At 43.2% G+C, this 14393-nt stretch overlaps 1 protein-coding gene across 3 annotated transcripts in view; it reads right to left on the reverse strand.

Annotated features, from left to right (window-relative positions):
* LOC100358013 (Golgi pH regulator) overlaps positions 1–14393 on the reverse strand; it is a 67459-nt gene that overhangs the window by 1752 nt on the left and 51314 nt on the right. For all 3 annotated transcript variants that reach the window (XM_002715650.5, XM_051857327.2, XM_008264554.4), the window contains exons 9-12: positions 12477–12565; positions 11192–11284; positions 5198–5293; positions 1077–1166 (exon numbers count right to left, since the gene is read on the reverse strand). In XM_002715650.5, the coding sequence (XP_002715696.1) occupies positions 1077–1166; positions 5198–5293; positions 11192–11284; positions 12477–12565 (368 nt within the window). The remainder of the gene's footprint in view (positions 1–1076; positions 1167–5197; positions 5294–11191; positions 11285–12476; positions 12566–14393) is intronic.

Genomic DNA, 14393 nt, shown 5'->3' on the forward strand with positions numbered 1-14393 from the left:
ACAGTGAGAGAGAGAGGTCTTCCTTTACCGTTGGTTCACCCTCCAATGGCCACTGCGGCCGGCGCACTGCGCTGAACCAAAGCCAGGAGCCAGGTGCTTCTCCTGGTCTCCCATGGGGTGCAGGGCCCAAGCACTTGGGCCATCCTCCACTGCACTCCCTGGCCACAGCAGAGAGCTGGCCTGGAAAAGGGGCAACCGAGACAGAATCTGGTGCCCTGACCGGGACTAGAATCCAGTGTGCCGGCGCCGCAAGGTGGAGGATTAGCCTATTGAGCCACGGCGCCAGCCTAGCAAATACACTATTATTAATTTACATAGTAGTTTAACTTTTTAAAAATTCTGGGGGCTTGGCCGGTGCCACGGCTCACTAGGCTAATCCTCTGCCTGCGGTGCCAGCACCCTGGGTACTGGTCCCAGTCAGGACGCCGGATTCTGTCCTGGTTGCTCCTCTTCCAGTCCAGCTCTCTGCTGTGGCCCGGGAGTGCAGTGGAGGATGGCCCAAGTGCTTGGGCCCTGCACCCCATGGGAGACCAGGAGAAGCACCTGGCTCCTGCCTTCGGATCAGTGTGATGCACAGGCTGCAGTGCACCGGCCGCAGCGGCCATTGGGGGATGAACCAACGGCAAAAGGAAGACCTTTCTCTCTCTCTCTCTCACTATCCACTCTGTCAAAAAAAGAGAAAAATTCTGGGGGCTGGTGTCATGGTACAGCGGGTTAAGCCACCACTCATGAAATCAGAATCCCATGAGTGCCAGATGGAGTCCCGGCTATCCACTTCCAATCCAGCTCCCAGCTAATACATCCAGGAAAGCAGTGGAAGATGGAGCCAACGCTTAGGTCCCTGCATCCACATAGGAGACCCAGAAGAAGCTCTTGGCTTTGGCATGGCCCAGCCCTGCCCATTGTTGAACCAGTGGGTGGAAGATATCTTTTTTTCTTTATCTCTCTGCCTTTCAAAAAAAAAATATCTTTAAAACTTCACAAGGTAGAAATCCTAATTAGATAAAATGACCTCATAGTGCTACATGTAATTCAACAAATGAGAAGTACTTTTCAACGTTCTGATAGAAACATACCTTGGTAAGCGTGATCAGCAATCCTCTGATGGATGTGACAATGATTATTCCAACCAGAATGAAGGAAATGTGTTGGGACCAGAACTTCACCTGTGCTCATAACAAAGAAAAAAATCTGTTAAATCTCCTCTGTTGAGTGACGTGTGAAAGTTTTTTTTTTTGGGGGGTAAAGATTTATTTATTTGAAAGGCAGAGCGACAGAAGGAGGGACAGAGAATCATTCCAGCCACGAAAGTTCACTCCTTAAATGGCTGCAATGGCTGGTGCTCAGCCAGGCTGAAGCCAGGAGCTTCTTCTGGATTTCCTATTTGGGTGCAGGGGCCAAACACTTGGGCCATCTTCTGCTGCTTTCTCATGTGCATCAGCAGGGAGCTGGATCGGAAGTGGAGCAGCTGGGACTTGAACCAGTGTCCTATGGGATGCCAGCACTGCAGATGGCAGGTTTTTTTTTTTTTTTTCTTCTAAACAGGCAGAGTGGACAGTGAGAGAGAGAGACAGAGAGAAAGGTCTTCCTTTGCCGTTGGATCCCTCTCCAATGGCTGCCGCAGCCAGCGCACTGCGGCTGGCGCACTGCGCCGATCCAAAGGCAGGAGCCAGGCGCTTCTCCTGGTCTCCCATGGGGTGCAGGGCCCAAGCACTTGGGCCATCCTCCACTGCACTCCCTGGCCACAGCAGAGAGCTGGCCTGGAAGATGGGCAACCGGGACAGAATCCGGCACCCTGACCGGGACTAGTACCCGGTGTGCCGGCACTGCTAGGCAGAGGATTAGCCTAGTGAGCCGCGGCGCCGGCCACAGATGGTAGTTTAACACACCTGTGCCGCAGTGCAGGCCCCTAAGATGTATTCTAATTACATATGTGACTGTGAAATACAATTTCATGAGAGTACCTATCTAGTTTTTGTTTGGCTATTTTTGTTTTTTAAAGGGGTGGAGGAAAGTAAGTAAATGGTGAATAAAACACCTACAGGAAAACTTCAATCTTAATTAGCAGTTTGAACTAAAGGGCAAAAGAAGACAAGTACAGTTAAGTGATGACAACACTAATAAATCAGAAAATACTCAGACCTAATGATGCAGCTTCACTGTATAAAAATTAAAAGGAAACTAACTCAACAGTAGCTTGATTACTTATAATATTTATGAATGATAGTTCTCTGATCACTTAAAACTTTTATAATAGACATTCCCAGCTAAGTTCTACAAAATAGCTTAACTTCATCTGAAACACATGATGATACCTTTTTCTCCTCCTACATTGCTTGATGCTGAGAATTTTGGGGCCCTGTGCTTGATTCAGTTCTGAAAAGTGAGGGAGAGCTGCTGCTACTGGTGTCTAAAATCTTTTTATTCAGAAGGATGAAACATGGAGGAATATGTAGATGAATTACAGATGGAATATACAGACAGCACGTGAGTGGCATAGGAGAGAACTAATAAGGAAAAACATTTCTAAATATTCAGTCCAGTAAAAAATTTAAATAAGGAAAACATATACAACAAGAGAAAAGCAGAGTTAACAATATAATTTATGTAGGTGCCAGAGCTCAATAGGCTAATCCTCCACCTGCGGCGCTGGCACCCTGGGTTCTAGTCCCAGTCAGGGCACCGGATTCTGTCCCGGTTGCTCCTCTTCTAGTCCAGCTCTCTGCTGTAGCCCGGGAGTGCAGTGGAGGATGGCCCAAGTCCTTGGGCCCTGCACCCGCATGGGAGACCAGGAGAAGCACCTGGCACCTGGCTCCTGGCTTTGGATCAGCGCAGTGCGCTGGCTGCAGCAGCCATTGTGGGGTAAACCAACGGAAAAGGAAGACCTTTCTCTGTCTCTATCTCTCTCACTTTCCACTCTGCCTGTCAAAAAAAACAAACAAAACAAAAACAAAAAAACAAACAAACAAACAAAAAAAAAAAACAAAAAACAATATAATTTATATATTACTTAAAAAAGATACCATGTTCCTTTCACAGGCAAAAAGGAGACACTAGTGATTATCATCAAAAAAAATTATGTACTCTGAGCTAATTCTAAAGGACTGGAGTTCAATGTACTCTTGTTCTTTTTCAATTACCCCCTTGAGGTAAGGTGCATGTTGTGAATTTGTGTTTAGGGTCACAGCACAGTTAAAGAGCCCACAGGATGGCCGGCGCCACGGCTCACTTGGCTAATCCTCCGCCTGCGGCGCTGGCATCCCATATGGGCGCTTGGTTCTAGTCCTGGTTGCTCCTCTTCCAGTCCAGCTCTCTGCTGTGGCCTAGGAAGGCAGTGGAGGATGGCCCAAGTGCTTGGGCCCTACACCCGTATGGGAGACCAGTAGGAAGCACCTGGCTCCTGGCTTTAGATCAGCACAGCGCGCCGGCCGTAGCAGCCATTTGGGGGGTGAACCAACGGAAAAAAGGAAGACCTTTCTAACTCTGCCTGTCCAAAAAACAAAAAAGCCCACAGGACTAACAGTGAGAGACACTGGTCTTAATACCAAAGTGCTAATCAGCCAGGATTATTATTGGTCATGTACACAGCTGAAAAATATACTATTGCATGAATAAAGACGCTAAACTTAAATTGGGACATGGGTGTGTTTATGACAGTGCATTACGAAATAGGTAGATGATTAAAAAATAAACTCAATGGGGCAGGTGTTGTGGTGTAGTGGGTAAAGCTGCCGCATGCAGTGTTGGCATCCCATATGGGTACCGGTTCGAATTCTGGCTGCTCTACTGGTCCCGCTCTCTGCTATGGCCTGGGAAAGCAGTGGAAGATGGTCCAAGTCCTTGGGCCCCTGCACCCATGTGGGAGACCTAGAAGCAGCTCCAGGCTCCTGGCTTTGGATTGGCAGAGTTCTGGTCATTGTGGCCATTTTGGGGAGTGAACCAGCAGATGGAATACTCTTTCTCTCTCACTCTCTGCCTCTAACTCTGCCTTTTCAAATAAATAAATATATCTTTAAAAAACAAACAAACCCAACTTGTGCACAGTGGACAGTTACTATCTTTAGCCAAAGGTCCATATGAATGAATTGAAAAAAGATAATTTCTTATGCCAGAAATAATTTCAGTGCCAATTTTAAAACTATTTTAGCTCTAATTTGTAAGTTTCTATCAGGGGAATCAAAGGTGAGTTATGTGTTTGAAAAGCTCACTAAATATGACAGAGAGAGGTATCTGAATACTTAGTGGTGAGAAACTGGTAAAGTGGTAACGTCTACAGAGGGGAAGTGCTTTCAGCTTTTCCCTTTTTAGAATGATATTGGTTCTTGGTTTGTCATATATAGCATTTATAATTTTTTCAAAAAGATTTTTATTTATTTGAGAGGTAGAGTTACAGACAGAGAGAAAGTCTTCCATCCGCTGGTTTACTCCCCAAATGGCCACAAAGGCTAGAGCTGCGTCGATCCGAAACCAGGAGCCAGGAGCTCCTTCCAGGTCTCCCATGTGGGTACAGGGGCCCAAGGACACGAGCCATCTTCTACTGCTTTTCCAGGCCATAGCAGAGAGCTAGACTGGGAGTGGAGCAGCGGGGTCTCAAACCAGTGCCCATATGGGATGCTGACACTGCAAGTGGCAGCTTAACCTGCTATGCCATGGTGCCAGCCCCACAAATATAGTTTTGTCAAACTTTGTTTTATACCTTTGTCAACCCAATGGTTAAGAATGTTATACTACTATAGTTTTAATGACCTGAGATTATTTGAAATTTGCGATATGTGGGTGAAATGATCATCTTTCCATTTGATTATTATTTATAGTCCTTGCCTATATTTACACTAAACCATATTTATGCTATTACACCTATATTTATGATAAACTAGGGTCTTTTGGTTTTTAATGGTTGAACTCTACATTAAGTGGAACATTAAGCATTAATGTAAATTAAAATGTTAAAAATGTTATCTCAAAAATTGAAGAAAGAAATGGGGAAGGAGGAAAGGTGAGAAGGACAGAAGGGAAAGGCAGTGAGGAAAAGAATACCATTTTATTGTTAGAATTGTATTTATGAACTATTTGAATCTGTTAAAAATGATAAAAGCTAAAATAAAAAATTATATAATTACAATTATATATTACATATAATTATAGCAGATAAAACAGAAAGAAACATAACAAGCCAGGATCTTGATATAACTCTTACGTCAAATTGGATTCCCAAGTAATTCACAGTGATCTCAATGCCTCTTGTGACAGGATCAGTTTTCCCAACTCGATCAAAAACAATATTGATGGTTGCCTACAAAGACACAGATCTTTATATCAGAGCTTCTGAATAATCACCATTTCAAAAAGTGTTTAAAAAATTAATGAACTGATCATACAACATATCTGATGGTACAATGTTTCTAAAAATACAAATGTTTTCAATTCACATAATATATAGGAAATCTGTTTTGGCTGATTACACAAAGGCAGACGAAAGTCCCTATCCCGTAAGAATAAGGGGAATAAAGCTATGTCATATATGCTTTAAGTTCTCAGGAGCCAGAAAAGTAACATTCTAGCAGAAAATAGTTAAGGAGTTCCAGGATCATTCTGTGTGAATACTTGAACAAAGACTACAATAATAAAAATGTTACAGCTAATAAGCCAACAAAGAAGATCAAACAGAATTATAAAAGCTACAACTTGGCCGGCACTGTGGCACAGCGGGTTAACGCCCTGGCCTGAAGCGCCGGCATTCCATATGGGCGCCAGTTCGAGACCCAGCTACTCCTCTTCTGATCCATCTCTCTTCTATGGCCTGGGAAAGCAGTGGAAGATGGCTCACGTCCTTGGACCCTGCACCTGCAGGGGAGACCTGAAGAAGCTCCTGGCTTCGGATAGGCGCAGCTCTGGCAGTTGCGGCCAATTAGGGAGTGAACCAGCGGATGGAAGACCTCTCTCTCTCTGCCTTCCTCTCCCTGTGTAACTCTGACTTTCAAATAAATAAATAAATCTTTTAAATAAAAAGCTACAACTAATCCTTAAGGAAGTTTAAACAAAGGAAAAAGGACAAAGAACAGCAACATAATAGTGTTAAAGCTAAGCATATTAATAATCACATTAAATTTAAATAGGATAAATCATAGATCAACAAACTGCCACTGTTCTGTGAAAGTAATCAAAGACAATAATACATAAATGAATGGGGTTGGCTATGTCCCACAGCAGGTATTAGGGTACAGTGGGTGGCTATGGTGCAGTTAAGCCAATGCCTGCAAAGCCTATGTCCATATCAGAGTGCCAGTTCAAGTTCTAGCTGCTCCATTTCTGATCCAGCTCCCAGTATTTGTGCCTGGGAAGTGCTTGTGCCCCTGTCATCCATGTGGGAGACTTGAAAGTAGTTCCTGGCTCCTGGTTTCAGCCTGGCCCAGCCCTGGATCTTGTGGCCATTTGGGGAGTGAACCAGTGGATAAATGATCTCTGTCACTCTTTCAAATAAATAAACATTTAAAAAACCATTTATTTACAAAAGCAAGCAGGGGCTGGGCTTGACCTATTTGCTGATCCTAGGTGTAAACATGGCAATGAAATGGCAGAGACTGTCAGACTGGATAAAAAATTAATAGCCTACTACTGTTTTTGTTGCCAACAAGAAAACCACTTTATATATAAAAATACAAACAGGTTAATAGCAAAAGGATGGAAAAAACATATTATGATAACACTAATCAAAGTAAAGCTGGGACGTTCATATGAATATCAAAGTAAATTTCAGAGCAAAAAATATTACCAGGTGTTAAAAGGATCATATCAAAATACATGAAGCAAAAACTGATAGAAATAAAAAAGTATAATATGTCCTCTCTAAATAATAGTCAGAAAATCAATAAGCATACATAAGATTTTAATAACATTATTAATCAGTCTGACCTAATGACATTTATAGAACAGTCCAGCCAAGAACAGCAAAATACACTTTCTAGTCAAGTACATTACTATGTTGCACTAAGTTGACTATATTCTAGGATAAGCTATAAATCTTGATAAAATTTAAAAGATTCAAATCATAAAAAATATGTTGTTAGATTTAAATCATACAAACTTGTAGGGAAAATGGAATTGGGTTAGCAGAAGAAAGGAAATAATAAAGTAATCAGTGGAACAGAAAGCAGAAGAGGAAATCAATCCAAAAGCTAGTCTATAAAAAGTCTAATGACATAAAAAAATCTTTACTAGACTGACAAAGAGAAGATACAAATGATATGAGAGTGGGGCAGGCATTTGGTGTAGCAGTTATGACATCACTTAGGACACCTGTACCCCATATTGGAGCACCTGGGTTTGAGTACCTGTTCCTCCACTTCTGATCCAAACTCCTTGAAAGATAAAAATACAAGAGGTCACTCAAGAAGAAACAGATAACCTCCATATACCTTCTATCTTTAAGAAACTGATAGTTTCTAAAAATCCTTCTGCCAAAACAGAAGGCTTAGGTGGCTTCACTGGTAAATTTTACCAAACAAGGAGAAAATAATTCTATACAAATCTTTCTGTTAATTAGGAGAAAACCAATACTTCTCAATTGTTGTCTAAAGTTACACCTAGACATCAAAACTGAATAGAGGGGCCAGTGCTGTAGCATAGCAGGTAAAGCTGCTACCTGTGATACTGGCATCACATATGAGCACTGGTTTGAGAACCGGCTGTTCTGCTTCTGGTCCAGTTCTCTGCTGTGGCCTGGGAAAGCAGTGAAGGAGGGCCTGGGTCCTTGGGCTTCTGCACCCACGTGGGAGACCTGGAAGAAGCTCCTGGCTCCTTGCTTTGGTCTAGCCAAGCCCTGGCTGTTGCAGCCATTTGGGGAGTGAAACAGTGGTTGGAAGAGCTCTATTTTCCTCTCCTTTTCCCTTTGTAACCATGCCTTGCAAGTAATTTAAAAAATAAAAAATAAATAAAAAGGCCGGTGCCGTGGCTCAATAGGCTAATCCTCTGCCTTGTGGTGCTGGCACACCGGGTTCTAGTCCCAGTTGGGGCGCTGGATTCTGTCCCGGTTGCCCCTCTTCCAGGCCAGCTCTCTGCTGTGGCCAGGGAGTGCAGTGGAGGATGGCCCAAGTGCTTGGGCCCTGCACCCCATGGGAGACCAGGAGAAGCACCTGGCTCCTGCCTTCGGATCAGTGCGCTGAGCCGGCCACAGCGTGCTGGCCGCGGTGGCCATTGGAGGGTGAACCAATGGCAAAAGGAAGACCTTTCTCTCTGTCTCTCTCTCACTATCCACTCTGCCTGTAAAAAACAACAACAACAACAACAACAAACCCAGAACAGAGCCTGATATTCTTCATAAACAGAGATGTAGAAAAATCAAAACAGTCAACATCATACTTAATGGTGAAAGACTAGATGATGCTTGCTCTCTTAAATCAAGGATAGGATGACTACTGCTACCACTTCCACTTTGTACTGGAGGTTTTTGCCAGTGCAATAAAACTGTAGGAGGAGCAGCAGGAGGAAGAAGGCAAGAGGAGATGGGAAATGAAGGGATGTAAGCAGAAGGAAAGGGGAAGGCAATGGGGGGGGGGGGGAAGGAGAGCAAGAAGAAGAGAGTAGAAAGGAATAAGACATACACCCTGGAGAGGAAGAGGCAAATTATTCTGATTTTCAGAGACCTGATTTGTCTATCTATAAAATCAATTAAACCTATAAAAGAGCATCTATTAATAATAAAGAGTTTATCAAGGTTGCAAGACATAAATTCAATAATATAAGAATCGACAGCATGTCTATATGCTAACAACAATCAAAACAATGAGGGACCGGCATTGTGATGCAGTGGGTTAAGTTGCTACCTCTGATACCTGCATCCCATATGAGTCCAGCTGCTCTTCTGATTCAACTCCCTACTAATGCTCCTGGGAAGGCAGTGGAAGATGGCCCAAGTGGTTGGGCCCCTGCCAACCATGTGGGAGTGCCAGATGGAATTTTAGGTTCCTGGCATTGGCTTGGCCCAGCTCTGGCTGTGGTATAGTGGGTAAGAACGCCATATGGGATGCCCACAACCATGTGGGCGCCAGTTGGAGACCTGGCTGCTCCACTTCTGATCCAGCTGCCTGCTAATGTACCTGGGAAAGCAGTGGAAGACGGCCCAAGTGCTTGGGCCACTGCACCCATGTGGGAGATCCAGAAGAAGCTCCAGACTCCTAGCTGTGGCCTGGCCCAGCCCAGTCATTGCAGCCACTTGGGGAGTGAACCAGTGGATGGAGGATCTCTCTCTGTGTAACTCTGCCTTTCAAATAAATAAATAAATCTTTAAAAAAAAATCAAAAAAGCACAATCCAAAATAAAGGAAAAAAAGTACTACCAAGAGAATAAAAACATTTGAAAATCACTTATTTGATAAAGGATTTCTAGAGTATACATCCCACTCCAATTCAATAAAAAGAAAATAGCCTTATTACAAATTTGGTAAAAGAGTTGAATAGATAATTCACCAAAGAGAATAAACAGCTGGCAAATAAGCACATGAAAAGATGCTCAACATTATTTGCCATGAGAGAAATGTAAATTAAAACCACCACATGGCCGGCGCCGCGGCTCACCAGGCTAATCCTCCGCCTTGTGGCGCCAGCACACCGAGTTCTAGTCCCGGTCGGGGCACCGGATTCTGTCCCGGTTGCCCCTCTTCCAGGCCAGCTCTCTGCTGTGGCCAGGGAGTGCAGTGGAGGATGGCCCAGGTGCTTGGGTCCTGCACCCCATGGGAGACCAGGATAAGTACCTGGCTCCTGCCATCGGATCAGCGCGGTACGCTGGTCACAGCGCGCTGGCAGCGGCGGCCATTGGAGGGTGAACCAACGGCAAAGGAAGACCTTTCTCTCTGTCTCTCTCTCTCACTGTCCACTCTGCCTGTCAAAAAAAAAAAAAAAAATAAATTAAAAAAAAAAACACCACATAATACCACCTCATATTTATCAGAACTTCTAGAATTAAAAAGCCTAACCACAGGGAGTACTGGCAAGCATGTGGAGAAACCGAAACTCAGATATATTGCACGAAGGACCATAGCACAATCTCTTTGGTAGAGTCTAGCTGTTTCTTTAAAGGTTAAACATACATCTGCCGTATGAACCAGACATTTTGCCCTTAAGTGTTTACTAAAGAGAAGAGAACATATGTCCAAATACAGACCTAGACAGAAACATTCACAGGAGCTTTATTTATAATGTCCCCATACTGGAAATAAACAGACACCCACCAGCAGGTGGATAGATAACCATTGGCATACATCCATAGTATGACATACTACTCAGCAATAAAGCAGGATAAATCACTAATACACACAATAGAAAATTAAAAATAATCATGCTGAGTAATTTAAGCCAGATAGAAAAGGATACACATAGGGTTTCATTTACACAAAATTCTAAAAAATGCAATCTAATATATAATGACAGAAACTTGATTAGTGCTAAGGGGTATGAGGAAACTTTTGGGGTATGTTCTTTAACTTGATATGGTATTACTTGCTGCAAATATGTCCAAAGTTACCAAATTGTACCCTCCCTGTATATCAATTATACTTTTAATAAAGTTATTAATAAACTATTTGCTCCCCTAAGGGTTGCATCTCAGGAAGAAACCTTTTAGTAGCTTAGTGAATGAACACAGTGTTTTTCATTCATCCTCTCCCACTGAGTGAATGAAGATTTAAAAATGTCATCTGAGTGGTACTGACATCAATTTATTATAGTATTAGATCCATTAAATTCAAAATCCCACATTCATTTACACCGATCAAAATTAACAAGCTGACAAAGCTCCTCTTTGTGTAAACACAGCCCCAGTAGGAAAGTCATCAAACCAGAAAGTCAAATCAGCCTTTTCTATAACCACACTGAATCCATTAATATCTGCAGATGAGTCAGAAGTAAAGATAAATGAGGTACTTGAAATTCACATAAAGAATAGTACATTAAGGGAGAGCCACAAAGAGTAATATTTCTTAATGATTTTTGAAAGAAAAATGAACCTCCCCCTTCTAGGTCATGTGAAAAGGAGAGGGGGGTAAAAAGAGTGCAGCTCTGAGATGTGAGAGATCATGTTCTCTGCTGACACAATTGAATTTGGAATTTAGTTCAATGCATCAATCAAAATCACTCTTCTCTCTACTCTTACTGCAAAAAATCACCTACACCCTGACAGTTAAAAATAATATACCTACCATGAAGATTTTCCAAACACAGTAAATGGAGAAAAAGTAACCCAGAAAATTAAAGTATTTCCCCTTGAAGGTTTTGGAATACTCAATTCTCTCCTGAGGGAAAACAAACACAAAACATGGTTAGTCAAGCATAGATTCATTTCAGCAAAAATATTCCTCCCTCTATACACCACTGGCTCAGGCTGAGTCAACAAAACTTCCCGCTGTAGTAATAATATGAAGCTATTAGTACTAGTAGTGGCAACATACTGAAAGCTTACTTTGAGCCACAGACTGGGATAAACATTTTATATACATCACCTACTTTAATCTTCATCAACACTCATATATCTTTTTTTTTCATATGTCTTATTATTTTAATTTTACAGATGAGAAAATTGAACCTTAGAGAGGCTAAATAACTTATGGTCACACAGCTGGTGAGTAGTCTCAAATTTGTCTCCAAAGACTATGTTAACCTCTGTTTTATGGGGCCATGCCTAGGAAGTTATCTTCAATAAAATATTTTTCTTTTTTTGACAGTCAGAGTTAGACAGTGAGAGAGACAGAGAGAAAGGTCTTCCTTTTTCCATTGGTTCACCCCCTAAATGGCCGTCACAGCGCTGGCCGACCAATCTGAAGCCAGGAGCCAGGTGCTTCCTCCTGGTCTCCCATGCAGGTGCAGGGCCCAAGCACTTGGGCCATCCTCCACTGCCTTCCCGGGCCACAGCAGAGAGCTGGACTGGAAGAGGAGCAACTGGGACAGAATCCGGCGTCCCAACCAGAACTAGAACCTGGGGTGCCAGTGCCACAGGTGGAGGATTAGCCAAGTGAGCCGCAGCGCCAGCCCAGATTTTTGCATTTTTAAATTACATTGCATTCTGGGTGTACAAAGGTCAGTTACTTCTTGTAGTCAGGATACTTCTTGATCTAGAACCATTAAAATAAGGCTAGACCACGGCAGACAGATATCTAGTGCTCTTGTGTTATTAACTTGTAAGGGAATAAAAGGGAACTACAAGGAATCTTTATCAAGGGTCAGCAGAAGTGGTGCATGCCCTTCCCTAGATGTTGACTATCCTATCCATTTCTATTATTGCGTGTACACCATTAAGGCTTCTGCCAGTGAGAGATGCATTTCATGAAGAGTGCACACCCGTCATTCTAAATGCTTCATGACTGATACTGAATCTGTGAGATGTTTCCTGCATTGACTGGCTACTGTGGTCACTAAAGACATTTAATTTTGTTCTCCCTTCAATCATATTGGCAAAAACCATACTTAGTTCAGTTTCTTGCTTTGTACCTTGGTAGCATAGAGGTCAGCTGTTTCCAGAAAAAGCTGCCTGCTTAATTCTTCCAAAGCATCCACTTCCTGTTGAATAAGAGTAAGATCTGGTACAAAATGGGCATCAAGGTTTAAATCACACAGAAATTTCAAAATATAGCAATGAAGAAAGCATATATGCTTTTGGTTTCCCTTAGTGGATCCTAGGAATTACGTGTATTTTCAATTTCCTGTTTCACAAATAGCTGTGCTACTTCAGAGCATTTTTCCCAATCCAACACAAGCGTGAAAAGCTTTGTTGCACCAAGAGTATCACCACCAAATCTACCACTCAGTTTCTCCAAGTTCAAGTGTCTTAGATTCTTTTTAGGCATCTAATTAAATGGAATCTACTGTAATCTTCAAGATCTCAAATGGTTTCATGATAATCATAACACCTATAATAGGGCATATTTTCCTACATTATCTGTTTGGAAAGGGAACTGACATTTACTGAGTTCTCACATGAGCTAGGATTTACAGACATCATCTTCCTTTATTCATAGAGTGCCCTCATGGAACACGTGTTATCCATTTCGCAGATAAGGAAAGTGAAGCTAAGAGAGTTAAATAATTTGCTCAAAGTCCCACAGCTAATAGGTATGGATGGAAAGTTACATCTGCCTACTCCAAGGCCTGTTCTTTCCAGTAAGCTATGCTATTTTCCCAGACTCAGTGGGCAGGGTTACTATTCTGCCCACTTTGGAAACAGAGACTCAGAGAGGTTTAAAAAACTCCTAATAAACTTACTGATTTACTATCACTAAAATAGCTTAAACCCACACTTTTGGACTTCATGGATTTGTAAGTAATAAAAGGATAGTTATTTCTAAAACAAAAGTGTGGGGAGCAACTGGGAGCAACTCGGACTAGACTAAGTTACTGGAATTAAGACTTATTCTATGCATCTGCTTTCCCACAATATGGCGCTGAGAAGGGAAACAGCTTCTACACAGCTGCCTCCAGTTCAACCAATAAACTGTGGGACCTGCTCCTGATTGGAGGAGAGCAGCGTACTCGGCGTGTGGGTAGCAGAGTTGGGATTGGTGGAAGAGGACTATAAAGGAGGAGAGAGACGGCATGCACCAGGAACATCTAAGAGGAACATCTAAGGGGAACACCTGTGCAGCCCCCGAGAGAGCCGGCCGGCGGTGTGCCGCTCCCCCGCGGAAGTGGGGAATGTGGCAGGGGGAACCACCCTTCCACGGAGGTGGAAGGGTCGGTAGCCAACCCGGGAAGAACCAGCAGCAAACCCGGGGAGGGCCGAGCAGACAAAAGAACAGCGCAGGGTCCTGTGTCGTTCCTCCACGAAGAGGGGGAGCGACATAATGGTGCCGTGACTCGGATATGAAGCCTAGGCAGGGTTCAGTGTTGCTCCTCCACGAAGACGGGGAGCGACAAAAAGCATTGGGGCCGGCACTGTGGCACAGCGGGTAAAGCCACTGCCTGCAGTGCCGGCATCCTATATGGGCGCTGGTTCAAGTCCTGGCTGCTCCACTTCTGATCCAGCTCTCTGCTGTGGTCTGGGAAAGCAACAGAAGATGGCCCAAGTCCTTGGGCCCTTGCACCTGCATGGGAGACCTGGAAGAAGCTCTTGGCTTCTGGCTTCGAATTGGCGCAGCTCCGGCCATTGCAGCCAACTGGGGAGTGAACCAGTGGATGGAAGACCTCTCTCTCTCTCTGTGTAACTCTTTCAAATAAATGAATAAATTTTTTTAAAGCATTAAGTTTAATCCAAATTCTCCCTTCTCCCTCTGACTTTTCCCATAATTACCTAAATCAGTAAGTGGCCTTCAGTTCCTTCCTCAATAGTGGCTGCTATTGGCATGGTCCAGGCCATCAAACACACAACTTAACTAGTATCAACTCTCCCATGATTAGATGGTAAGCTCCCTG

This window comes from Oryctolagus cuniculus, chromosome 7 (genome assembly GCF_964237555.1).
Source record: "Oryctolagus cuniculus chromosome 7, mOryCun1.1, whole genome shotgun sequence".
Taxonomy (NCBI): Eukaryota; Metazoa; Chordata; class Mammalia; order Lagomorpha; family Leporidae; genus Oryctolagus; species Oryctolagus cuniculus.